This window comes from Lycium barbarum, chromosome 10 (genome assembly GCF_019175385.1).
Source record: "Lycium barbarum isolate Lr01 chromosome 10, ASM1917538v2, whole genome shotgun sequence".
Classification (NCBI taxonomy): Eukaryota; Viridiplantae; Streptophyta; class Magnoliopsida; order Solanales; family Solanaceae; genus Lycium; species Lycium barbarum.
The window spans coordinates 98,589,399-98,615,553 of NC_083346.1; the positions used below are offsets into that span (position 1 = coordinate 98,589,399).

At 34.8% G+C, this 26,155-nt stretch overlaps 2 protein-coding genes across 2 annotated transcripts; one reads left to right on the forward strand and one right to left on the reverse strand.

The window, feature by feature from the left end:
* Positions 1-167: 167 nt before the first annotated feature.
* On the reverse strand, positions 168-3,572 carry LOC132613580 (eukaryotic translation initiation factor 5A-2). The gene is made up of 5 exons (XM_060327649.1): positions 3,110-3,572; positions 1,557-1,679; positions 1,410-1,466; positions 1,245-1,319; positions 168-551 (listed from the first exon to the last, which is right to left on the reverse strand). The coding sequence occupies exons 1-5, from the start codon at positions 3,230-3,232 to the stop codon at positions 450-452; spliced, it is 480 nt and encodes a 159-aa protein (XP_060183632.1). The 5' UTR covers positions 3,233-3,572; the 3' UTR covers positions 168-449.
* Positions 3,573-10,854: 7,282 nt separating this feature from the next.
* On the forward strand, positions 10,855-11,295 carry LOC132613172 (uncharacterized). Its single transcript, XM_060327220.1, has one exon. It carries the CDS (start codon positions 10,855-10,857, stop codon positions 11,293-11,295), a length of 441 nt encoding a protein of 146 aa, XP_060183203.1.
* The last annotated feature ends 14,860 nt before the right edge of the window (positions 11,296-26,155 follow it).

Consider the following 26,155-nt stretch of genomic DNA (forward strand, 5'->3'; position numbering starts at 1 on the left):
CTCATGGATGCTGGTTAACTACAAAGACAATTTTTTTCTTGACCTATGAAGTGTCTTTTTGTTAAGCAATTGACCGAGGAGTTCTGACATTATCATCGACTTCAGAAAAAAGAAGTCAACCCGATGCAAATGCAGGAAAATATACTTAGAACGGTCTCAAGCCTACAAAGACAATTATGTAGCTTCATAAAAACTGAAGGTGCAAAATTTGTGTATAATGCAAGATTAACTTTTCCCCACACCAAATTTGAAGACCTTTAAGATAAATAAATCAAATTCCAAGGCATATTAAAACAACAATCTAACTCAAGAAGTCCTAATATGGACATATATCAAGAATACTAAGTAGATGTAGATGTTCTTGAACAAGCTGGTCCATATCCTGTTTCTGCTACTGTCATGTCCATCTCCCTTGAATAAATATTTTGCCTCAATCGCTCTTAATCGATTTACTTTGGACCAATATCCTTCAGTGCACAAATCTGCTCCTCACCCATAGCAGACATGACAGACACAACAAGGTCTTTGCCCTCAGCAAATCCATCCTTGATCTGCACATTTAGCAAATTAGAACCAGTCGAAAAACCTGCAATGTTTTCTAGAGATAGAAGAATTAACAACCTAACAACAACAACTAGGACCCCGTCCCAAACAAATTTGGTCGGCTATATGAATCCTCATTTCATCATTTAAGCTCATATCATATCATCGTCATCATAATAAATAAGATAAATAATACTACTACCACTAATAATAAAAGTTTCATACGAGTCTAAAACCTATCCTCAACTAGTAGTTGTCACTTATTGGATCTTCTTCTTCCATTGTGCCTTGTCTTTAGCTAAGTATTGATATCAAGCATTTCCAAGTCTTCTGAGACCACTTCCTTCCATGTGATTTTAGGTCTACCCCGTCCCCTTTTAATACCTTCGCTCACCTATAGACCGGTGCATCTATAGGTAGACGCAGAAGGTCCAAACCATCTCAAGCGAGACCTTCTCAGATTTTATCCTCAATATGTGAATGTGGTCATTTCTAACAAAACTCCAGAAAAATGTCATAATATGCACACAAAAAAACCCTACTACTAAATGGGAATTACACCCACTTAAGCTTCTAAGGGAGTTGGAGCATGCATACCACAATGACTTAATATTTACCATGGCCTCAAAATATTTACTTTGACTTCAAAGTACAACTTGGAAATAGTGTTAAAAGGCTAGATGAGCCAGGTGCTTACTAACCTGTGTGAGAAGGCTCTCATCTGTTGGAAGCCTGAGGTCATCCTTAGTATTACCATTGTCAGTGAGGAGACTCACCTAATAATATAACATTAAAAACACACAGAAGATCAGCAACAATAATCAAAAATAACAAAAAGAATCTAACAATAGGGAATAGAGACATACAAATCCATCCTCAGAGATGTCAATAAGCTGGTAATCTGTACGGTTAACATGGGGAACCTGCAACAGACACAGTTATCATACATGAGGTCAATTTTGCACAGAAAAGAATATTGTGAGATGGACATGAAGACCTCGAGGAGTACATACATCACAATTGTGTGAAGAGGGAACAATATCCTCAAGTTTCTTGCCAGTGAAGATGTCAATTGCAACAAAGTGACATTTGGCATGTCCGTGCTTGCCAGTTTTGGAAGTGGAGACTTCCACAACCTGTAAACAGAAATGTCTAAATTAGCAAACACGGGAAGAAGATGAAGGAAAAATTCATAGCAGGAACATCTTGTTTGATCTAAGAATGAAGAACAAGGCCAAACTAAAATCTGCATTGAAAGCTAGCCAATGAAGATCTCCACAAAGCAAGAATGTGAGATCTTTTGAATCAAACAAATAAGGTCACGAATTTTTTTTTTATTTTTTATGAAGTAGCTTCATTCTAAGGCATCAAGAAGATGCAAGCGTCGCAAGGATAGATCAATTAAGCTCACAAAAATGAAGGAGCCATTTTTTTCATTTGAGCTAATATATTCCCTCTTTGGGTAAATCTCCTCTTAGATTAAGTCGGATAGTCCCGTTATCAAAATTATTGTTGATGTTAACATTATTCTGACAACATAAAAGACACATACTTTTGAGATGTTAATATATTTTACCATAAAGTTTAGTAATTTTACTATTTTAAACCAGCAACAGAATTTCTCGTATCTACATGTTTACTTTTAGCGTATATAGCGAGCAATTGGAATTTGTCATTGTAAACATGATAACTTCAGAAACTACTGATGATTAAAAACTTAGCATTTTGCATATAAACTGCACAAAAACCAGATCCAAGAATAATGAAATTAATTTAGGACTTCATAAGTAACCAACAGGAAAAAGCACTCATCATCTCTGGTTTTGTTTCCTAGAAGCTGAGGATATCACACTAAAGGGGTCGCCTAGGAATCATAGAGCTGGGAGTAACAACATTGGAAACGAAGATTGGAGGGGCAGAGAGAGACCTAACAAGGTAGGTGGAGAATGTTACAGGTTCACGTGAAACAGTAGCTTTTGTCAATACCATGTATATATAATAAGAAATCTACTAAATAGTGAACCCAGTTATTATTGTATGTTAATATGAGGTTGTTCCCATAAACTTCAAATATTGAAACCGCCTCTCAACTAGGTTAAGATTTACATCTGCCTACTGGTCGGCGGACAAATTACTAGGTAATTGCTAAATTTATCGACACAACTATCATAAGAAAAATTCTTTTTGCACGTAATAGCTAATATCACAATAAAAGTCGAAGCAGGACAAATTAACTGGTTAATTACCAGCACCAATATTGACACAGCACAAAGTTACACACTTGAAACAAATTACTAAAAAAAAGAAGTAAAACTAACCCCAAAAGGCATCACTAGATCTAAAATTCATAAAGTATATATATATATATATATATATATATATATATATATATATATATATATATATACATGAGATATTTACAAAAAAAAAAAAAAAAGTACGTCCCCTAGCACAACCATCCCGCAGTAGCATGCCCGAAGTGTGTTAATGCAAGCATTAGTGGCTGCTTCAACCAGATATTTATAATTAAAAAAAAAAAGAATAATTAAGAGAGAAAGTAGAAGACCTTGCAAGGACGGGCTTTGATGACAATGTAACCGTTTTTACGGATAGTACCAGCTTGTTGTGGGTATGTCTTTGATGCTCCTGCATCTGCCTTTGATTCAAACTGATGCTCTTCGTCCGACATCTTCACAAAAATAAGGAGCCTGCCTTCCAACAGATATTATTATTAGACCAAAATGAATTTGTGAGGCGAGAGCGGCTGGGAGCGCCCTTTTCATATACCGGCTCCAACGTTTGGGCTTTACACATTCTTTAGGGTTGCTTCTCTGCCTTCAAACCACGCTCTATTATTTTATTTTATTTTATTTACTCTAATAATCTTTTTAGTATTCCTTTCTAAGTTCGCATTGCATAATCCTACTTAGAGCCTGTTTGGACTGATGGTATTTATTGAATTCCCAGCTGCATAGTCGCGCACCTGACGTATGGGCGCGCAAACGGTGCATTGTTTACGACATAATTTTTTGTAAAGAGTTGGGATTGATGAACGGTTTGCGGGCGGGCGGGCGGGCTTTCTTTGTTGGTAGTTCATTGAATAACTAGTTATATCTCGGGTGTTGTAATCGTTTGGAATTGGGTCTTGTGCAAGTTCATTTGAAACTTTTGTCCGTTGCGCAGTGTCCAACTTGGCTTGGTTCTAGCGTTCTCCTTACACCCTATATCACTTCTAATACACCTCCTACACTTATTATCATGATTAGGGGTTCCAAATGGGTGGATTTGATTAGATTTGGTTTGGTTGAAAATAGTTTGAACAAAAATGGATTGGGTTTCAAACCGATCATATTTTATATGGGTAAATATGAGTTGGGTGATAAATGACTAGGTTGGTTATGAGTTAACTCATATTATACAAGTGTAATATTATTTCAAGTGTATGTTTATAACATTTTTCTTTTGTCAAGTTAAATTAATTTTTTCATATAAATTTCAGGGGTGAGGGGTGGGGGTCGTGGAGGGGGTAAGAATTTTTTTTTCCATTTTTTATAAAACTTGTATAAAAGTAAAATATTTGAAATTATTTTTTTAGGGGGGGGGGGGGGGTTCGGAGAGGGGTGGGGCAGGGGTAAGAATTTTTTTTTTCCATTTTTTATAAAACTTTTATAAAAGTAAAATATTTGAAACTGATTTTTTTTGGGGGGTGGGATGGGGGTAAGAATTTTTTTTTCCATTTTTTATAAAACTTTTATAAAAGTAAAATATTTGAACCTGATTTTTTTTTTTGGGGGGGGGGGGGGGGAGGGGGTTCAGAGAGGGGTGGGGTGGGGTAAGAATTTTTTTTCATTTTTTATAAATTTTATAAAGGTAAAATATATGAAATTGAATTTATTTATTTATTGGGGTATGGTGGGAGTGGGGGCAGGGATCGGAGTGGGAGGTAAGAAAAAAATTTCTCCTTTTTTATAAGCTTTTTATAAAAGAAAAATAAAGTATATGAAATAAAAAAAAAAAGTGTGTGGGGTGGGGGGCATGGCGGGGTGGGTGGTGGGGTAAGGGTTGGGGTGTGAGATAAGACAGAAATTTCTCATTTTCAAAATGAGTTGTTATTGGGTCTAGTGTGTTCTTATATGGATACTCGTATTTTATTCATATTTGCCCATATTTTTATGGGTTAAAGAGAGACTTGAAACTCATATTTACCCACCTGAAATATGAGTGACTCAACTCACTAACATGTGGGTAAAATGGGCTAATTTTCTAAATATGGGTTCAAATTGCCACCTCTAAATTCATGAACGTGTGATATATTACCGGTCCCTAGAAAATGTTATTCAAACTTCGTTGGCGCACCTTAGAGTCTTACAACTTTACATGAAAAATTCAAGATTCAAGGTCGCTACACATTATTTGTCGTGATAAGAGGTTTTATAGTGATATCCAAAATGATGATATGAATTAGAGTTGAGTTAGGCGGGTGATCAAATTCCGCTAGAATTTTCAAATGAAGTAGAATTTCTTAGGCCCTTTGGAAAAAGTACGTAGAGCGTGTAGTGATCCTTTGCCAAAAGTTGCTCATCAACTACCTAATCAGGAAGAACAAGAACCTGGTGGAAGTCACTCTTTGGAGTATAATTGCTTGTTTTCTTCTTGTTATGATTTTCTTCTTCTACCATAGCTCTTCATTGTTTGATCTGCGCCGATGTGAAGCAAGACAATTTAAGATTCCTACAAGAAGGTGTAGAAGGAGTTTAAATACATTACAAACGCTGGTTAACTTTTAAACAACAGTCCTAATATATAGTGATTAGGGATATTAGCATGCATGTATATACAAGTCATAGAAGTTGTGGGTATTAAATTAGCCAACGATTAGGTGCAGCAATAATTGGCATTTGTTAGTCAATTCTTCCAAAGCAGACAACAAAAAAGTTAAAGTGAAACTTCTCACCCAAATTTCACTGAATAACCCATAAAATACACTAGCTAATCTTTTGAAACCGGAAAAAATGTCAAGTCGCCGGAAAGCCTCATTTCCAACGTAGTTTTATCCAAGATTGATTCTACTTTCTCATCTAAAAATATTTTTTCTATTTTTGAGTGGATGTGGTTGAAAGTGGTTTGAAACACCTGGACGAGACTTTATACAGAATTTGAGAAGACTGGAAGTGATTTAAACTAGTTTGGAGTTAAAATTTCAGACCTGAAAAACATTGCTATGACATGTGTATATCACATTGAACATTTTGTATAATGATGTATATCACAAACAAGTTTTCATAGATATACATGACAATGATATACAAGTAGATACGCATAGATATACATGAGGAATACACAAATATTGTAATTTCAACCTTGAATTTTCAATCTTAAATAATTCAAATTCTCCTCAAATCTTCTCCGAACACCTTCAAAATTTGTATTCAAGCTCCTTAAGATGTTTCAAACAAAACCTGATATTACCCACTCATAAAAGAATCACAATTATGCAGATCAAAAATTCAAACAAAGCTTCAATGTCTTTAGTGGTTTATGAATGAAAATGAGAGTTTCGGCAAAATAATGTTCTATATAGATTTCTCCTCATCAAGAGGAGTACCGGATTTTAGTCTCTTGACTTTTTTGAAAAATGAAATGTTATAGCTTGAGAATCATGGCAGCACCTTTCATCAAACCAAATACTAAAAGCTTTGATACACAAACAATCTCCTTCCCACAACGTATAAAAACAAGATGAAGGAGTTTTTCAATCATGGTATTAAATGTCAAGACTTTTTCAGAGAACGAATAACCTGACAACTCACACATAAAAAATTTGATGCAGATATTGTTAGGTTTTGTCGTGAGCACAGACAAGATTGAGGATTTGGATTTAGAATGGTGTCTTTTTTTGTTTTTGTATTTGACTATATGTTGCTAATTTTTTGTCAAATTAGGTTGGAACTTGCTAATAACACTAAAATATGTTATTTTTTGCCACAAGTCGGTCATCTAGTCTATAAAACATGTACATAGTGTGTACGTAGTGTATACTTTATACTAAATATATATATAGTTAACATATTTATACATAACATATACATACCTATACATATAACTAGAGGTGATTAGCCCGTGATGTGCATGGGCCCAATATTTACATAGTATTAAGATGATATTTTTTGTCCTTTGTTTCTAAATTGGAAAGCAATGTCAAAGATTGTATATTCAATTTTCATCACTTAAAAATTAGTAAAAATACTATAAAAAATGTTATTAATTATTATAACGTTGGGTTGTTTTCCTCATAAATAATAGTATAAGTTATACGGAAATTTATGTATTATCATATAGATCATACATTACTACATTACTAATCGTTGCATTACAATTCCTACAATAATACCTACAATATTAATCCCTACATAATTTGTCTCTGAACAAACGATCCCTCAAGAATAGTTTAGTTTGAGGTCTTGGTGAAATATACATGTTAATTTAAGTCTTTGTAATTGTATGAGTACAATAATATTGTTTAAGTATACCATGCATAAACTATGCTTAGAAATTAGAATAACCTAAAATCTGACTGCAGGGAAATATTCATTATACGAATCTTCTAATTTTTTGTTGTTCCTACAAAATGAAAATTTGATGAACATTTGTTTATTAAATTTGTATTCTATGATTAAGAGTTTTGCCTATAATTAGTACTAACATAACCTCAAAATTCAAACTTATTTATCATACACTTATAAATTTATAATATGCTATTTTATTCGGTTGACGAATTGATTAGAATGAACTATCAGAAACAAAAGTAGGGCCTGGTAAAATTCTATAAGAAATGACATTCCTAGATGAATATTTTACGAAGAGTAGCATTCGGATGAGTTATTTTTTCTCCAATAGAGTACATCCACTGGATATATGCAGAAAGAAAAAAATGATCAGATGAAGGCCAAGTGACTTGGATACTTTTCTTTACTCTAATCTAATAACACAATGAATTGAATAGTTAAATACCAAAAATGTTTTTTGCCATAAAGAGTTGTTAGGCACAGAAGGGTAAGGAGAAATGAAATTGACAGGCAAAACAAAGATTGGGCCCACAAGTGTTTGACAAAATCCAACAAATACAGGGAAAAGTAAATGGGTCCACAGCCACAGAAAAGCTGATCCAACAGAGTATAATGAAGAGCATTTTACATAAATATGACTATAGGGGTTTAAAATTAGACATAGTCATATTTTTAATATTTACATTATTTTTTTTGCTATATTCATTTTTTTTTGTTGTATTTATGAAATTACTATCTATATTTATAAACGGGTTCGCTGTAAATACAACAAGTAAAACTGAATACATTAAACATACATACACCAAAAATTAACAAAATACACTCTAAAAAAATAAATACAATCTAAAAATTTAAGAAAAAAAGCTCAAAAAAATAAATACAATCACTGTATTCATGATTACAACAACACCAACTATTAGTTCCAGCTAGATCCGCCGGAAAATTTCACAACAACAACTAGGAAGAAGTGCATTAGTTGATTGTCCTAGTAGAGGTAAAAGTGTAAAGCAAATAGGGCTGATCCAACGGACTCTAATCCAATAAATTTCCACAAATTATGGATCTGATTATGGGGAGGAAGAAGTGTGAGAAAAGGCGTCTAAGCTTAGTTACGGTTTGCCAATTGTTTTACAAATTAGGGCTGATATTTGTTCCTATATGTCTGTATTGTCAATCCGTCGTTGTGGCGGCATGGTTCGCCGGAGCTCGTTGTGGAGGCGTGGTTTGCCGGAGCTCCGGTAGCTGTCCATCGGCTTAGCAGCAAAGAAGAAAAAATTATAAATAATAAAAATAAATTATTCTACGTTAAATATATATGTAGCTATTAATTGTATTTAACATATTACTCTTACGGTCCTACCTATAACTAGTAAATATAAATATGTACTAGTAGTTAGTTATGCCATGTAATTTTCCCTGTAGTGAATGTCAATATTGGCTGGTCTTTGTCCAAAAGTGCAAAAAGTATCTCAATAGAGCAATCTGGTACAATATCTTTAAAGCTTGAGAGCGAGGGCTTTTTGGTCAATTCAGATTGACCCCAAGCTCCTCTATTCTCTCTTATTAGTAGTAGTACAAGTAAATATAATATCTATAATATATGCCGAAGTGTATAGGTAGCGCATATTTCGGGCATATTTGATAAATTAGATGGCTAAAAGGGATACATTTAAGTAAGTTTCCCTTATATCTCTTGTTGGTATATTGTACAGGGCAATTCTCAGTAATGCCCTTATTTTGGGGTGGTCTTAATTTTTTCCCATCAAAATGAAAGTATTTAACTTTTACCTTTCGCCTAAAATCTCAAGGTTCTGGGTTCGAGCTCCTGCTCAGGCGAAAATTAAAAAAAAATCGCTAGGCAGAGGTTGCCTAGAAACTCTGCCCCATCGGGCGTAGTTTGCCTGCAAAACTCTACCTTAAGGCAGAGTTTTATTTCAAAATTCTGTCTTGTGAATTTAAATTCTATCTAGAGAAAAAATTTAAATTTTTTGACTGAGCGAAGATTCAAATCCGGAATCTAGAAGTTTTAAGTGAATGACAAAAATTAAAGACCAGCAATTTGAGGGACAAAAATTAAAGACAGTGCATTTGAAGGACACTCCGCACAAAAAAATGTATTGTGCACTTGCCCCAATGCCTCCTAAAAAGAAGTCCGTTGCCCTTCTAAACCAAATCGATTATTAGCAAAACTAGGTGTTTGCGCTTTTCAGTTTTGGAACAACAATTTTAACGTAGCTAACAATAATTTTGTGACTTTATTGTAATAGTGAGCTAAGTTTCTTTTCTTTAATCTGACAAAAAGTAATCAATTGATTATTTATTATAGAGGGTAAAGTTTAATAATCTTGCGCGAAATTAACTTAATTGATGCTTTCTCAAAGTGCTAACATTTCTCTATTATTTTGAAATACCTTTGATGTCATGTTTTAGCTTTTAAATGACAGTAAAAGATTGAGCTTGAAATAGTTTTATAATATAAAATTTGACTTAAACAGAAAAAAGCAAAAAGAAATTAAGAGATAATGAGACGAATGCAAATCCAAGATAAAATTATGACATAAATTGTATTTTTTTAACATGTTAGTAACATGATGGTAATTACAAAAAGGCTGAGTGTAGTAATGGATGAACTTATAGATGGGAACCAATCTGCCTTCATACCTGGCAGGATAATATCAGAAAACATAATATTGAGCCATGAACTGGTCAAAGGTTATGCCAGGAAAGCTACCTCACCCAGGTGCATGATGAAAGTGGACTTACAGTTAGCTTACACTTCCCTGAAGTTTTTATAAATTGGATCATGGGATGCATTACCACAGTGTCCTATTCCATCAATGTCAATGGAGTGCCATCCCCCCCAATTTGATGCAAAAAAGGGGCTCAGACAAGGTGACCCTATGTCACCTTATTTGTTTGTGATAGCTATGGAGTACCTTAAAAGATTGCTTAAACCACTGAGATATGGTAGCAGATTTCAGTTCCACCCCAAATGTGCTATGCTGAAGATCATTCAGCTGAGCTTTGCTGATGATCTACTCTGATGCAACAAAAAGGATGCTACTTCTGTCAGTCTGCTCATGCAATGTTTTAAACAATTCTCACAAGCCTCGGGTCTCAATGCTAATCTAAATAAATGTTCAATTTACTTTGGAGGAGTGAAGCAGGTGGTACAGGATCAGATTGTGGATTGCACAGGTATGCCTAAAGGAGAACTACCAATCAGGTATTTATGGGTCCCCCTAAGTACAAAAAGATTATCTGTGGTACAGTGCCAGTCATTGATTGATAAGATGTTGGGTGGAGTGACATCTTGGACAAGCAAATTCCTCTCCTATGCAGGAAGATTGCAACTCTTGAAGGCAGTGTTGTTCTCAATGCAAACTTACTGGTCATAGTTGTTCTTGTTGCCCAAAAAAATTATGGAAACCATTGAAAGAATCTGTACAACCTTCTTATGGACTGGTGGTATTGAACTATCAAAAAAGGCACTCATTATATGGGAAAAACTGTGCCTACCTCACTCAGTTGGGGGGCTGAACCTGATCAATCTATAAAGATGGAACAAGGCAGCCCTATGCAAATTACTGTGGAATATATGTAGGAAGAAGGATGTCCTCTGGATTCAATGGGTGCATATATATTATGGGAAACGAGAATCAATATGGGAAAAGCAACCTAAAACAAGCAAGTTGCATTGTACAGAAGATTTTCAAAGCACAAAAAGTATATTGAACACGCAGGCATGACAAAGAATGATCTTATAACTATGCAGAGATTCTCAATAAATAAGGTGTATCTCAAGCTAATTGGAGACTATCCCAAGGTGACCTGGAGGAAAATTACTCGCAACAACCCTGGATTTCCCAAATGGATCTTTATACTCTACTTGGCTATCAATAGGAGACTATATACCAAAGATAGACTGATTAGCTGGGGAATGCCTATGAGCCCATTGTGTGCACTGTGTGGGATAGAAAATGAAACCATAGACCAGTTGTTCTTCAAGTGCTCTGTATCTGCATCTGTATGGGAAAAACTATTGAGGTGGCAAGGGATTAATAGGGCAACATTGACGTGGGAGGAAGAACTATTATGCTGTGAAACTGGATTTACTGGAAAGAACTGCACTACTACAATGTATAGAATCACACTTGCAACAGCCATTTATGAGCTGTGGATATAAAGAAACCACAGAGCTTTCCAAAGCCAAAGGAGAACTGGAGAAATCATTGTCAAGAAGGTAGTCCAAGAAGTGATTGTGAGAGCTAGTTTGCATATCAGACTGAAACATGTAGTGGAAAGGCTCAACAAGTATCCTAACTAGATGAGTAGGAACAGGTGAATAGAGGGAGAAGTAGACAATCACCAGCTGGGATCTGTCCTAGTGGTGGATGATAGATTGTTTTTTTTTTTATTTGCTGGTTTTTCATTTTTTGAGCTGTACAAATGCCCCTTTTGGTAATTGTAGACAATAAAATTCGCGTCGAGAAAACAATAATCAAGACAGGAAAATATCGCAACAATCATTGTATTTGATTTCAGAATATGAGTGTTACAATCTCTATGATTCCTCTGATTCGTCTTTTCAACAATAAATTCAAGGGCTTTTGAGCTTGATCTTGAACTTGATAGATTTGATTTTGACTTGGACTTGAATTCAAGGGCTTTTGAGCTTGGTCTTAAATCTTCATCTAGATCTCTAGGACTTCTAGAGAAATACTTGAGTGCTTGAATGCTTTCAGCTTTTAGAGAAATCTGCGGCGTTTGATCCACGAGCTCTCCCTGGCTTCTTGTTAGAATTTCTGTCCCTTTTCTGAATTATGAGGCCCCTATTTATAGTTGTAGGATGGAGGAGTTGTGATAAGGATGAATTCCTTTCGGCCAATCAGATTTCAGTTGATATAACGATATTTAATATATCGGAACATGTCACTTGTACACGTGGCACATCTTTATTAGCCTTTGATTTAACTAGGCATGTTGCATCATTTTGACACGTGTCATGACCCTATAGGCTTCTTTGTTTGACTTGGCGTGTCACGTCATTTGACACGTGGCACTAAAGTGGGCCTCTAGGAAGATGGCATTTTGGGCTTAGCAAAGTGGGTTCATTATTTATAGCCCAAATTAATGGACTAGCCCAATAGAAATCGGATCTTTAATTAAATCCGTATTATTGGACTTAAATAATTAACTCAATTATATTAATTCATAATATTTATTTGGACTAATATATCTTGAATTTACTATAATTCGAATTTCTTACGGATATAAATTCAATAAAATTTCATTATCTACAATAATAAAATGAGAATATTTACCAAAAAAATAATAATTGTGTAATGATGATTTAAAAAGGAAGGAGGTATATATTATCATTGTTTTAAAAGGCAGTGTCAGGACTCGCCCCGGGGCTCGCCTCGGGGCAGGACAGTGGCAAAACGCCGTGGGGCTAACGTGCGGGGCTTAGTTCCTATGAGGCTTACGCCCTAAGTGCCCAACCGTACGCCTTAAACACGCCTAACGCCCAACGCCTAGGGCTCGCCTAACAGTTCTTACACAAATTATATTTTAAATTCCTTAATTAAAATCATTCACCCTCATAATTGTTTAACAAAATAATGATACTTAATAGTTTTTCATCTATAGAAATAGAAGATTGGGTATAACTCATATAACAAGTCGTAGTATTGGATATTTACTATTTGAGAACGTCGTGAGGGTGAATATCACTTATTTTTAAAAAAAAAAAAACACATAGCGAAATTGTACATTTTCACTTGTCATTGGTCATAAGTCCTATGTATCAAAATTATCATATAATTTTATTTTTTGTTCTTGAAGAAGTTATGTTTTAATTGTAATATTGATAAATTTTATTGATTATTTGCTTATAGGGAGATAAAATGAATAGTATGATAGTAATAGTGTTTTAAGAAACTGTGTTTTTTTCCGTGTTTGAAAGTTAAAATGTTAGAATTGTTTTGCATTTCATAATAGCTTTTATTTCATTGTATTGTTTATACTTGTAAAATTATGTTATATATAATTATAAGTTATAAGCGGTGTATAATGGGCTTTGATCATTTTTTTTTGTGAGGACGCGCGCTCACACACACACACACACATATATATATATATATATATATATATTATATTTATTTACAGTTTTCTTTTATTTTTTTTATGTAATTTTACCTATTTAAAAATATTTATTATAATTATATTATTTTAAGAAATACTAAAAATTAAATACTCATGGGGCTTACGCCCCGTGCCTCGAGGCTTACGCCTCGTCGAGACGTATGTAAAACGCCCCGTCTTACGCCCCCGCCTTTTAAAACACTGTATATTATTTTAAAAAAAGGGAGGTTGCCTTTTTTTTTTTTTTTTTTTTTTTTTTTTAGGTGTGAGCTTAATAATTTGGTCAAAAACTAATGTCAAAAGGTGTTTTTTTGGGTGACATCTTGAAAGAAACTTTCTTGTTTAATTGATCTTTCTCTCTCTCATTGTCATTTCATAAGTGTCTTTTGAATATTGCAAAAAGAGTATATTCTTCGGAGGCGAAAATGAGAGAAGTTAAAGAAGAAGGTATTGCTTTTCCTAATTTGGTTAAAGAAATTAGATAAGAATTTTTAGGTAAAACAAAAGAATATTATGTCTTTTCTTGATTCATAATTTGCGTAAATTACACTAAATCCGCTGTAATATGACTCATTTGCAGATACGTTCATGCTTTTTAAAATTAGAGCCTGTTTGGATGGGCTTATGCCTATAAGCTGCAAACAGCTTATAAGCTAAAAAAAAAAGTTTGGTAGTCTAACTTATTTTTTTTGGCTTATAAACTGTTTTCAGCTTATAAGCTACTTTAGATAAGCTAAGTCATATGGGCTCAATTATTTTTTTGAGCTTATTTTAAGCACAAAATGACTTTAAGCTGGCCAGCCAAACACTCAAAAAAGCTGAAAACAGCTTATAAGCAACTTATAAGCCAATCCAAACGGGCTCTTAAACACTTTCACCCTTATTATTTGAAAATTTTACAAACAAAAATGGAAGTTTGTATTGAGTATAATCAAAAGGAGATTTCTTTGTTTTAACTCGATATAAAAGTAACATCGCTACTACAGTTGTTTATTGATTGAACAGATACAATACTCTTAAGTCATAAGACCCAATAGTTGAGAAAGAGAATTACAGATAGAGCTTTGATTCCTTGATTTACTTTTTTTTCTTGTATGGTTAATAGAGAATAGATAAAGCCAATTGACTTGCATTGACTATAAGACTTAAAATTTTAATTCATGTCCTCAGATTCGAATTGTGACCTCTTAATATTTATTTTTCCCATTAACAATTCGCATTTCGTTAGTTCTTAGTGATAGAAATAACTTGAATCAATCCTCCCTGTCAGGGCGGAGGCAGAGGGGTGCAAGGGGGTCTAATTGAATACTTTTTGTTGAAAATTATACTATGTAGATAGGGTAAAAATAATTGTTTTTATATTTATATAAGTTGTTGAATCTCCTAACTTTTTTTTTTTCGAATTCCCTCGTTTGAATTATGTCTTTGCTATATATCAAATTATATGACTCATTTCACATGATATTCTTATATGAAAATGTAAGATATTTCAATAATATAAAAATTTATGATCATTTTCTTTTGTTCAAGTGATCATTGATTATTTTCTCCAGTTTTAAATCCTGGATCTAAAATTCTGAGGAAAAAAAAATCAATTTAAAGTTTGAGGGACTAGATGAACTCAACAACAATATCAACAACAACATACCCAGTATAATTTCACAAGATATGGTCTGGGGAGGATAGAGTGTGCGCAGACCTTACTCCTACCTCCAAGGTAGGGAGGCTGCTTTCAAAAGACCATCGGCTCAAGAGAAAGTGCCAAGACAACAATAATAATAGGCAGTAATAACAATATATAATTAGATAAATGAAGTTAAAGAAAGAAAGACAGAAACAAGCAATTTATATTAGAGATCTAAAAAATAAGCGAGTGAACAAAGATAATAATACTCCTAGTACGGAAAAGAAATCCTCGGGGCCCCTACTAGCCCTCTACCCTGATACTCGACGTCCACATCCTCCAATCACGGGTCATGTCCTCGGTAAGCTGAAGTAGCGTCATATCCTGCCGAATCACCTCTCCCCAAGACTTCTTTGGCCTACCTCTCCTTCTCTTCAGGCCACCACTGTCAACCTCTCACACCTCCTCACTGGAGTCTCAACGCATCTCCGTTGCACATGACGGAACCATCTCAGCCTTCCTTCCCGTATTTTGTCCACCACTAGGGCCACACCCACTTTGTCCCGAATCGCTTCATTCCGAATCATATCTCTCCTGATATGCCCGCACATCCATCTCAGCATCCGCATCTCTGCTACCTTCATCTTCTGAATATGAGCTTTTTGGATCACAAGCTAAGGGACACATAATTTCAAGCTAAGCAAAATCTTCGGCTGGTTGGTAAAGTGTCGCACATCCTCCCCCTTTGAAAGTGACCATGGCATGTCTTGTGGGCATTCTTTTATTGGTCTAAGATCACAACAATATTATAATTAGAGTAAATTTCACCTAACCCTCTTAATCATTAATGGTTGCCAAATAATCTCCCCCTTACATTTAGAATGTTAATAATAACCCCCCAAAATAACATTTTTCGGTGAATTTTAGACGTAATTAGTTGCCTTTCTTTCCGATCTCCGTTGCTCATATGCTTATTTCTCGTCTATCCAAAAGTGAAGAGGAAATTCTAATGTTTTTTTTGGACGCGGAGCAGATTTAAAAAATACATTTTTTTTATTTGTGTTCCTTTCTTTTCCTCGTTATATAAGAAGTAGTTTTTCTTTTAATTTCACCAAACAACATCTTTAGCAAATTAGAAAACAGAAATGATAATTTTTCTAATTAAATTAGAACGTTCTAAAATTTTGGCATGTTGAAGCATACATAGTTACAACCCTTTTTCCTCTTCTTTTTCTCATTGTAGTAAAGAAAAAAGTATTTTAGAGCACAAGATGGGACTATTGATACAATCTCTTCGTTTAAGTTCAATCAACAGCAATTACAAAGAGCTAAGCCTCCATTCCCACCGCATACTGTATTTCAAACTGAACCGTTTGCTCTTTTGACAGGACTTAGGGTGTGTGCGGTACGGAGGAAAATGTTTTCCTGTAAAATGTATTCTTAGAAAATAAGTGAATTTCTACTTATTTTCTCATGTTCGATTGGATAGTGAAAAATAAATGAATTTTTACTTATTTCCCATGTTCGGTTCGTTGGTAGAAAATATTTTTAAGAAAATACAACCCATGCCCCTCCAACCCCACCACCCCATACCAACCCCCACCCCCACCACCCACCACCCACCCCAAGCACCCAGCCAACCATCACCCTCCAACCACTTCATCTTCACCCACCCCTAGTGTTATACCCCATTTTAACCGGGTTGAAGCGGAGTACAACATATTGGAGATTCCTATATTGCTTTGTTTTAAGGAGTCGTCACCTAATTAATTTAATGGTGAATTAGGACACCTAGATGTTAACTAAGGCAAAGTTAAAACTAAACCTCTGTTAGTAGTCTGCTTAACCAATGTGATTCTAGGTAAGGGTTCTATATTATCCTAAAGGGAAGGGGTTAGGCATCCTTTAGAATCCGTTAACTACGGTTATCCGGCCAAACTTAGGTTAATGAATTAATGCTAAATAAGGTGCTTGAAATTTTAAGAAAAAAAAGGGGGCCTAAGAAATGTTGCTAAAGTTTTTAAGAAAAATATAAGAATGTTGCTAAAGATAGTATGTAGAGAAAAATATAATAATTTGCATAAAAGAAGATTTAAATGTCGTTTAAAAACTTATAAAAGTTGCTCAAGCTTTAAATAAAAATACTATTTAGAGTAAGATTTCTAGAAAATATAATAACTTTGCATAAAAGGAAACTTTCTAATAAAATTTATAAATGTTGCAAAGACTTTAAATAATAATGCTATTCAAAATAAGATTTGCATAAATATATAAATATAAGAAAACGCAGGTTTGTGCAATGTTTTCATAAATACTTGAACAAACTAAACGATGAGATACTGATCGATTTTTTGCATTTTTTAGAAGTATAAACAAAATTATGTTTTATTAATTCGGCTAGAAGTATGCATAATTTAGATAACCCTTAAAGTGTTTTTCGAAATATTCTTTGATTCTTTTCCTTAAACTAACTACCCATTCCTAAAACTAAACCTACTAATTCATCTGAATTAAAAAAAATTAGTCGCATAATACAAATTAATGTGCAGAAAATAAAATGAAAGGGTAAATAATATCAAATGGGCCAGCCTATTTTGAGACTGCTGGACCCATTTGCTGTTGGGCTTTGGCCCAGCAAATTCCTTTATATATTGCTGCGGATTGGGCTACTGCTGCTACTGTCCATTGGGCCTCGGCCCAGAACTCATATTTTGCTACGTTTTGTCGTGGTCAGGGGCTGGAACAGGAGAAAAAGGGTCCTGTTGGGCTTTTAGCCCAACACCGAATGTAGAAGGAAACGAGTCCCTCAGACTCGTATGCGATAGTCATGCAAGGAAACGAAAGAAAAGGATTAGGATATAATCAAATGAATAAGATCAAAGCACGTAAATTATACACTCAAAGCAGATTAGGTGTATGTTGTGTATGACTAATGTATATTTCATACGTACATATGCATAACCAATCAAACATGCTTGCAATATAGGAATCATAACGAAAAGATTAAGCAAAACAGCCAACTCGAACATGCTCCACAGACCTGATTTTTTACACTTTCACTAAATATAGCGATCTATAAGTAACTTAATGACTTTTAATTAACACAGTGGACTGCCTCTGACTAATATATCAACAATCTCCAAACAAGCAAACATGAGTTGATGTATGTAAGCTGGACAAAACTAAATAACATTCTTGTCATGCCACTTGATGTTTCAATATCAATCGATCAATGACACACCCTTAAGACACTCATTGAATTCCCTAAGTTGTGCTTCCCATTATAAGACACAATGTTTTAATAGTTGTCTTAGGCCAGTAAGCCAACAGGGAGGACCAGTTCGAACGACATAGATATAAAAAATAAAATCAACAATCAAACAGGGATTTAATCAGATAGATTAGATGTAGGCAGGGCATCTCAGATACCATAATGGCTCAGTAGGCTAATGAAGTTGAGGTATCACATGGAGGGTATAAAACAGATAGGAAAGCATCTGACACATATTCAGTAGAGCAAGAAAAGAAGACATATCTATATTAACCATGCTACACCCAAATCATGATACAAATGAAGTTATGCCATATGCAGATGAGTAGATGTTCATTGAGAGTGAATTCAGATGAAGCAAGGTGCAGGCAAAGATGTAAACATGAAAAACATTTGAAGCTCAGATCTTTTAAACCAGAGACACTACATGTTTATGAACTAATTGAAGTTAAATTCAGATCCTTGTTGATCCTATTTAGACCTGCTGTCATCATTTAAATCCTATTTTATCATGCTGAAGAACATATGAATCTAAATAAACTCAGACTAATATCAAAAACCTATCAGAATTCAAACTTATAATCTAGCATGGAAACATCAACAATGTCATATACAGGTTAATCATCAGAAAAACAGGTGGACATGACTACATTTGGATAACAATGACATACAAGGCCAATCCTGACACAGATCATCACCTATGAGGGATAGAACATATGAGGACAGATCAAATAATTACACAGACCCCTTGTGGGTGACCTAGACTAGCACTAATGCATTCGTGAATCATATAGAGACATCAAACTGAAACAATATCCAATGTTATATTAGACTACTGAGATATCTAAATTAGCATAAATGAATAATGCACTTGAAACTAGGAAACCAACCCCAAACAAAAATTAGTTTACAGAATGGCAAAATATGTATTTCAAGATAGTCCTTTCTTTAACTAGACATTAGTTGATCAAATGACTGTCTTAAACTAATCAAATCAACAATTTAGAAGCAGTTAACATTATCAGCACAAAGATAATTCCCAGAGGAGAACATGCTAATCCATTATTAAAATCCTTTAATAGAATGGTGATATAAGAAAGAGGACCGCTACTGATATGCCGAAGATAGACTACTTCCACTTAAAACTCTTAATTACTGGATAAACACTTCTACCATACTTTAATAGATTTGAAACACCTTAAAATCTAACAGGACAGGACCTGTATCTAAGACTAAATCCTTTTCACGTATGCCCTTACAGAAAACCTTTTAAAAATTCAATAAAACTGAAACCAGACAACACTCAGGCTGATCTACTCCCATAAAATTCTATACGTCAACTCCTAGCTTAATGGACACAAACAGAAACAAACAAGCATACATCGAATGGGAGCAAGCATACAGAATCACATACAGGGTCCTACGGCATGTTGATTTTAACTCATTAAATTAACCAAACGTGTGACTCGATTCAGGTGATTTTTTAGCCAAACATGTACTTAGTAAAAATTCAAGGCTGATAATCTTTGATCCATATCACATGACAAACTAAATTTAAAACAGCAACCTCAAAACCTACTTAATCATAAACACGCCAATATAGCACAGAACTCGCTGCAAATAGCTAACGAAACCAAAATGTAAACGATAAAAGGGAGGGGAATTACCTTCTTCGGGTGCAGCGAAATGAGGCTTCGAGTCTCCGACCTACCTCGAAACACTACCAAATCCGAGCTTGCGATGCTCGGATTCACAACAACAAACAAGGCAACCGAATACAAATTGGATCTAGTATTTTGACCCGATATTAAATAAGATTATGACTGCTAAAGGGACTGATTTTTAAGGAAATTTTCATGCGGATGAAGAACTCTTTCTTTTATGGGATTTTCCGCCAATCAAAAAAAAGAAGCCCCATTTTCATTCTAGGAACGATTATTTATAGCTCGATTTTCAGGATTTGGGGCTAGGGTTTTCGTTTTGAGGAAGAGAGAGAGGAGCGGGGGGACAGGAGAAGTGGGGTGGCAGAAGCGTGGGGGGACAGGGGAAGGTGGAGCGTCAGAGGTATGGGCGAAGATGGAGGGAGAAAAGAGGGAAGGAGAGGAGAGAGAACAGGAGGGGGGGCGGCATGAAGGAAAATGAAAGGGGAAACCCTAAGGGTTTCCCTTATTTCAAAATGGAATGGGCCGGATCCGATCCTTTGTGGGCTGGGTCAATTTCTTTTGGACTGGGTATTAAATGAATGGGCTAGTGAAATAAAACATGGACTGGTCTAAAAAATTGGGATCAAAATATGGGCTGGTCCAAAAAATATTTATGAGTTGATTGGGCTTTGATTTGGGTCAGATAAATCAAAAATACGGACTGAGTGCAAGAAATAATTTGGCTTCTAAATTTAAATAAAAGACCCATTTTAATTAACCATATACTGAGTGTGACAAAATATTACCTGATACAAAATATGTAATTATTAGGGCTCAGATAATAAAATTATATGATGCTTTAATAGCCGTGCAATAATATTTTAACAATAGATTTAATTGTGTAAAAATAAATGCGATGCGTATGCAGAAGTTGGTAAAAATGCTGAAACACAAGTTTCAATAATACTAAATAACCGTAACGAATAACTAGCGGTAATAATACTGCTAATAATAATGATAATAATTAATAATAAAATAATAATGATAATAGTGATAATTGCAATAGAATAATAAAACGTGGGTATTGATAAGAGACTAATAATTATAGTAAAAAATCTAAATATATATTTTAAAATTCTCCAAAAATATCACACGCGCAAATAGGTATTTCGGATGGGAGGCGGGATAAAATTGGGTGTCAACACCTAGCCCACACCACTACCCTTCAATTCTTTTCATGTTTAGTTGGTCAAAAATTTTGAATTTTTTTTTTTAAGGAAAATAAGTTCCTTATAATGAGGAAAATGACTTCCCTAATAAAAGTAGGAAAATCAAGTTCCACAAATGGCTTTCACATTTATTATGTCCTCCCCACCTTCCAATACACCTAATTTTCACATACCACCGTAGCTCCCATCCCCACCAACCACCACCCCCACACCAACCTCCACCTCTCATTAGTACTTGTTTAGGCTATATACAAATGATTTTAGCATAATGTTTTTTTGTTTACGTACATAAGACAAAAAAATAAGTAAGAAACACACGCAATCCTCTTTTTCTTCATATCGAACACACCCAAAGAGAAGAATATGGGGTACTAATTAGTAAAGCCTAATAAATGCTTCGATTGGAAATGAAACTGTGGCTCAAAGTTGCATGAATCTTATCAAATTAAACTATATAATACTCCCCTGGTTCAAAATAAGTGTTCACTCAGTCTTCCCTTAAGAAAACACTAACTCCTAAATGAAAACACGGACTCCTAGAAAAAAAAAGTATTTTGACCACACTACCCTTAATTAACAATTCTTTCCTATTTATTGCCTTGAGTAAATAGTGACAAATCTGAAAAAATAAATTAATTCCTTCTTGATTATGTAAGTGGACACTTATTTTGAACCAAAAAAAAAAGACTAAGGCCTCATTTGTTTTCATTAAGATTAAGACGTCTGAATCTGAATGCACATCTGAATCATTAAGATGTTGTCTCTAGGTCTAAACATTGAATGATTAGGACTGTTTGTTTTTCAATATCTGAATGTGCATAAAGTATTTATTTAAACATAATAAATATACAATTCGATTTAAAAATTAACTAAATAGTAGAAAATAATTACAAATTTAATTAAAAAAGTATTATTTGATAAAAAAAATAAAACATTTATGTTCACTAGTAATGGTGGAGATGTTTTGTAGTCGTTGTGGGTGGTGAGTGGGGGTGGAGGGGTGAGTGGGTGGTGGGTGGTTGGGGTGAGGGTGGGAGGTAGTAGGGGTGGGGTGGGGGTGGGGGTGGGGTTGGTAGTGGGAAGTGGGCATAGTGGGGAGTGCGGGGGGTTGGTGTGTGGTAGAGGTTGGTGGTAGGGAGTAGAGGTAGGTGGTGTGGGGCGGGATTGGGGTTGGTGGTGGGGAGTGAGGGGTTGGAGTGGAGGGTGGGTGGGTGGTGGGGTGGGGTTGAGTTGGAGGTTCGGGGTTGGGGTTAGAGCTTGTGATAAAAAAGTTCCATACAAAAATATCTCTTAATGATATTAAGACTTGGCTCAATAATTAAGACCTATTCAAACCCAATAAGTGCTAAGATTTTAATGCAAACAAATGCACTTAATGGTTTAAGGTCTGAACCATTCAGATTCAGACATCCAATAAGTGCAAACAAATGAGGCCTAAGTAGACACTTATTTTGAACCAGAGGGAGTAACAAATAATGTACCCCGTACGTTTTATTTTAGTTCGCTCTTATTGACTTGGCACTCCCTTTAAGAAGCTATTTATTAGGGGTTTACTTTACTAATTTATCCTTATTAATTATGCTGTGAAAATATAAGTTTGACTACAATTACTTTATATAGTTACTAATGACAAGGGTGATATTGAAAGAAAATAATAAATCTCTCTTATTTTGTTAAAATGGACAAGTAAAAAGGAAAAATTATTTTTAAAATAAGGCCAAGAAAAATGAAACAGACGGCGTAAGGGTACTCCGTCGGTTCTATCACGACCCAACTAGAGGGCCATGATGGGTACCCGGAGCTAGCCTACCGAGCACCACCTTTCCTTTTATCATCTGTCTCATCCTGAATAAATAAATTCTCAAAGCAACACTTAATATGGGACAATCTTTAATTACTCCTCAAAACACATATATACAAATGTATAAGCCCACGAGGCTACAAAATGATATACAAGACATACACTAAAGAGGTCATAAGACATCTACTACCCACATATGTCTACGAGCCTCTAACTGGAATATTGAAAATCATAAAGACGGGACAGGACCCCACCATGCCTCTTTATGTACACAAAAAAATATACCAGTAAGCTGCAACTCCGGCGTAGTGGAGTGCTCCTGTAAATCTGCTGAATAAGCTCCTAGGAATCTGGACCGTCTCCCTGTCTACCTGCGGGCATGAATGCAGCGTCCACAAAAGAAAGGACGTCAGTATGAACAATGTACTGAGCATGTAAGGCATGAATAATAACATCATAAAGAAATAAAGAAGTATGAGATAAAGAGATGACCTGTAACGGATTGCCTCTGAAGGCGGATATCATGCATGTTAACTTCCTTTAATATCTTTCATACATATATTTACATATATATCATCATTAATGTTGCGAAACGTGCAGCCCGATCCATTTATCTGTATATTCATTATATATCTATATATTGTCGCGGAACGAACGGCCCGATCCATTTATCCATATATCCCATGTCGGGGCATCCCACGTCCGGGACGATATCCTAATATGCCAACTGATCAGGTGGCTATGCGTATATAACGCCTTACCTTTTCCCATATCCCATGCATACATACTCATGTATCCATATACATCATATACTATAAATAGCATGCATGAGAGCCCAAGTAAAAGCTATAAATATGTCGAAGTGATGTAAGGTCGGTAAACCTCCGATTATCATTATGGAACTATTATCATGAACATATCTCACCTTGAAAGAACAAAATCACAAGATGAGATCAACATCAATGAGTATAATCAATAATCATGAAACAAGCTAAATAATATCATGAGAACATCAAGAACTATAAGCTTTGGTATCTTTAGAAATGGACTCATCATCATCATCAGGAAAAGCACTTATCAACAATATCATAAGGACCTTGAGAATCATGAGCTTCTAGCATTTTTAGGAATAGGGATATTGAGGGTATCATGTATAGGTTCACAACAGAGGAATCATGCCTTTAGAAAGAAAGGGACAGCCTTAACATACCTTATCGTCTCCTTAACTACTCAACACTCATCCTTCCAAGCTTGTAAATCTACATTCAAGATGATTCGCACTAAAGGTAAGTCATTGAAAAGCTTATGTGGTCAAACTAAATTAATAAATGAGCTAATGAAAATTGAGCAGCATTTCCCCTTATATCTTCTATTTCCTCCAACTCAAAAACAACTCCCAAAATCACAATATCAACAATTCCATAATCAAAAGATTATATTCAAATTATACTCAATTCCATCCGAAAACTTCTCTCCATAAAAAATCCATAACAACAAATTCAATACAACCCCTTGTACTCTAGTATACAACACTTTCTCAACATCATTATTACCCCTCATAACAAGATTATACTCATAATATGCTAACAATTATAACTCAAGTTAAGTTATACTCAAAATATCATAAAATTCATATTTGAACTTTTCCCCATAACTCTTTCCACTTTTAAGACTTGCTAAACCTTCACATCAACTTAACACAAGGGATGAGATGAAGAACATAACTTGTATTTGAAGAATTTCAACTCACATAACTTGCTCCAATACCTAATCCCCACAACTCCAAGTGAAAGCAAGAACATCCAACTTCCATAAATTAAACTAGGTTTTCAAGGTTTGATCTTCTCTTGATTTGATTTGGAATGATTTGGAAGGTGTATGGATGTTAAGGGCAGCTTAGAGAGAAATTAGGGATTGATTTTGGGTGAAAAATGAGGCCCACGTCATGGAAATGAGTATTTAAAAGCTTGGGAAAAAATTCCACCGACTCAAATTTCTGGAAATTTCGGGCAAAGTACAGGTTACTGTTCATCACGTACTTCAAAGTACGTGATATTGTTCATCCCGTACTTTGGAGGCAAAAATTTTAACTTTTTGGAAATTTTGGCAAAATACGCCCAAAAAGTGCGGGACGTACTTTATTGTACGGGTCGTACTTTCCTCCGTACTTTACAGAAATGCAACATGTCAGTTGCATTGGAAAGAAGACTCGTTGAACTTCAATTTACATAGGGTATGGATTCCGTAACTCCTTGTATTCTAGGAGATATGGCCCTCTCAAATTGGACCAAAATTTATGTCCAAAATTCTGCCAAGTTTTTTTCCAAATTTTCAACGAAACTATTTTCTTCGATTCGCTTGATCCCTAAACCTTTAAGTACTTATCTAACACTTATTAAAAGTCTTCCTTAACCTTATAGGGGTATCAAATCCTCTCTGAACTCACGCTAGTTTGCTTACGACAAAGCGAAAATTCACGAGGTGTAACAGGTTCATTTTTACTTGTCTTTTATTTACTTGGCACTTCTCTTAAAAAAATTATTTATTAAGAGTAAAACATACTAAATTACCCTTACTAATTATGCTTTGAGAATCTAAGTTTGACTATATAAGAAACAAATAAGAAGGAAAGGAAGGAGTAATCTAAACAAAAAATTACTATATGCAGTGCCAATATAGTCCAGTTACAAAGTCTCAAGTGGAAATCGTCATAAAAAAATAAATAAGGGCTAAAATGAAAATATTTAACAAAAAAGAGAGACAATCACATGTAGAGGCCTCATTGGTCAAAGAATGATGTGAGGACTACAAAACTTCATTATTCCCTATATAATTATAATATTGAAAGTTTTTTTTGACCGGGTGATGGCTATTTACACAATGAGATTTGCTCCAGCATCTCATTTTCCATGTATCTCTTGGATCGTGTCGCTCAGACGCCTAACGTTGTTTGACATAGTAATGATTCTTTAATAGCATATTGGCTTAAGTAATAGACAAACCCTCAAACTTGTTCATAAATTTCACTTAGACCCCTCAATTAAGGGTCATACCATATGAACCCTTCAAGACATCTTTTAATGTGTCACTTAAACACAATTGTTGAACTGACACAGTGTGTACGTTACACTGCTCCAAAAGGGCGTGAGATGTAGTTTTTTTCTTTTTTAATTTTTTTTAGTTATTCTGGTAATACTTCACCGCCACACGTATTTTGGTAAGATAGCGTAAAACTCCTCCACAGTCATTAGCCGCGTTGCCTGTAGATTTCGCTGGAGCAATGCCGGAAAAGCATCAACACTACTACATCGACATTGCTCAAATCAGAGAC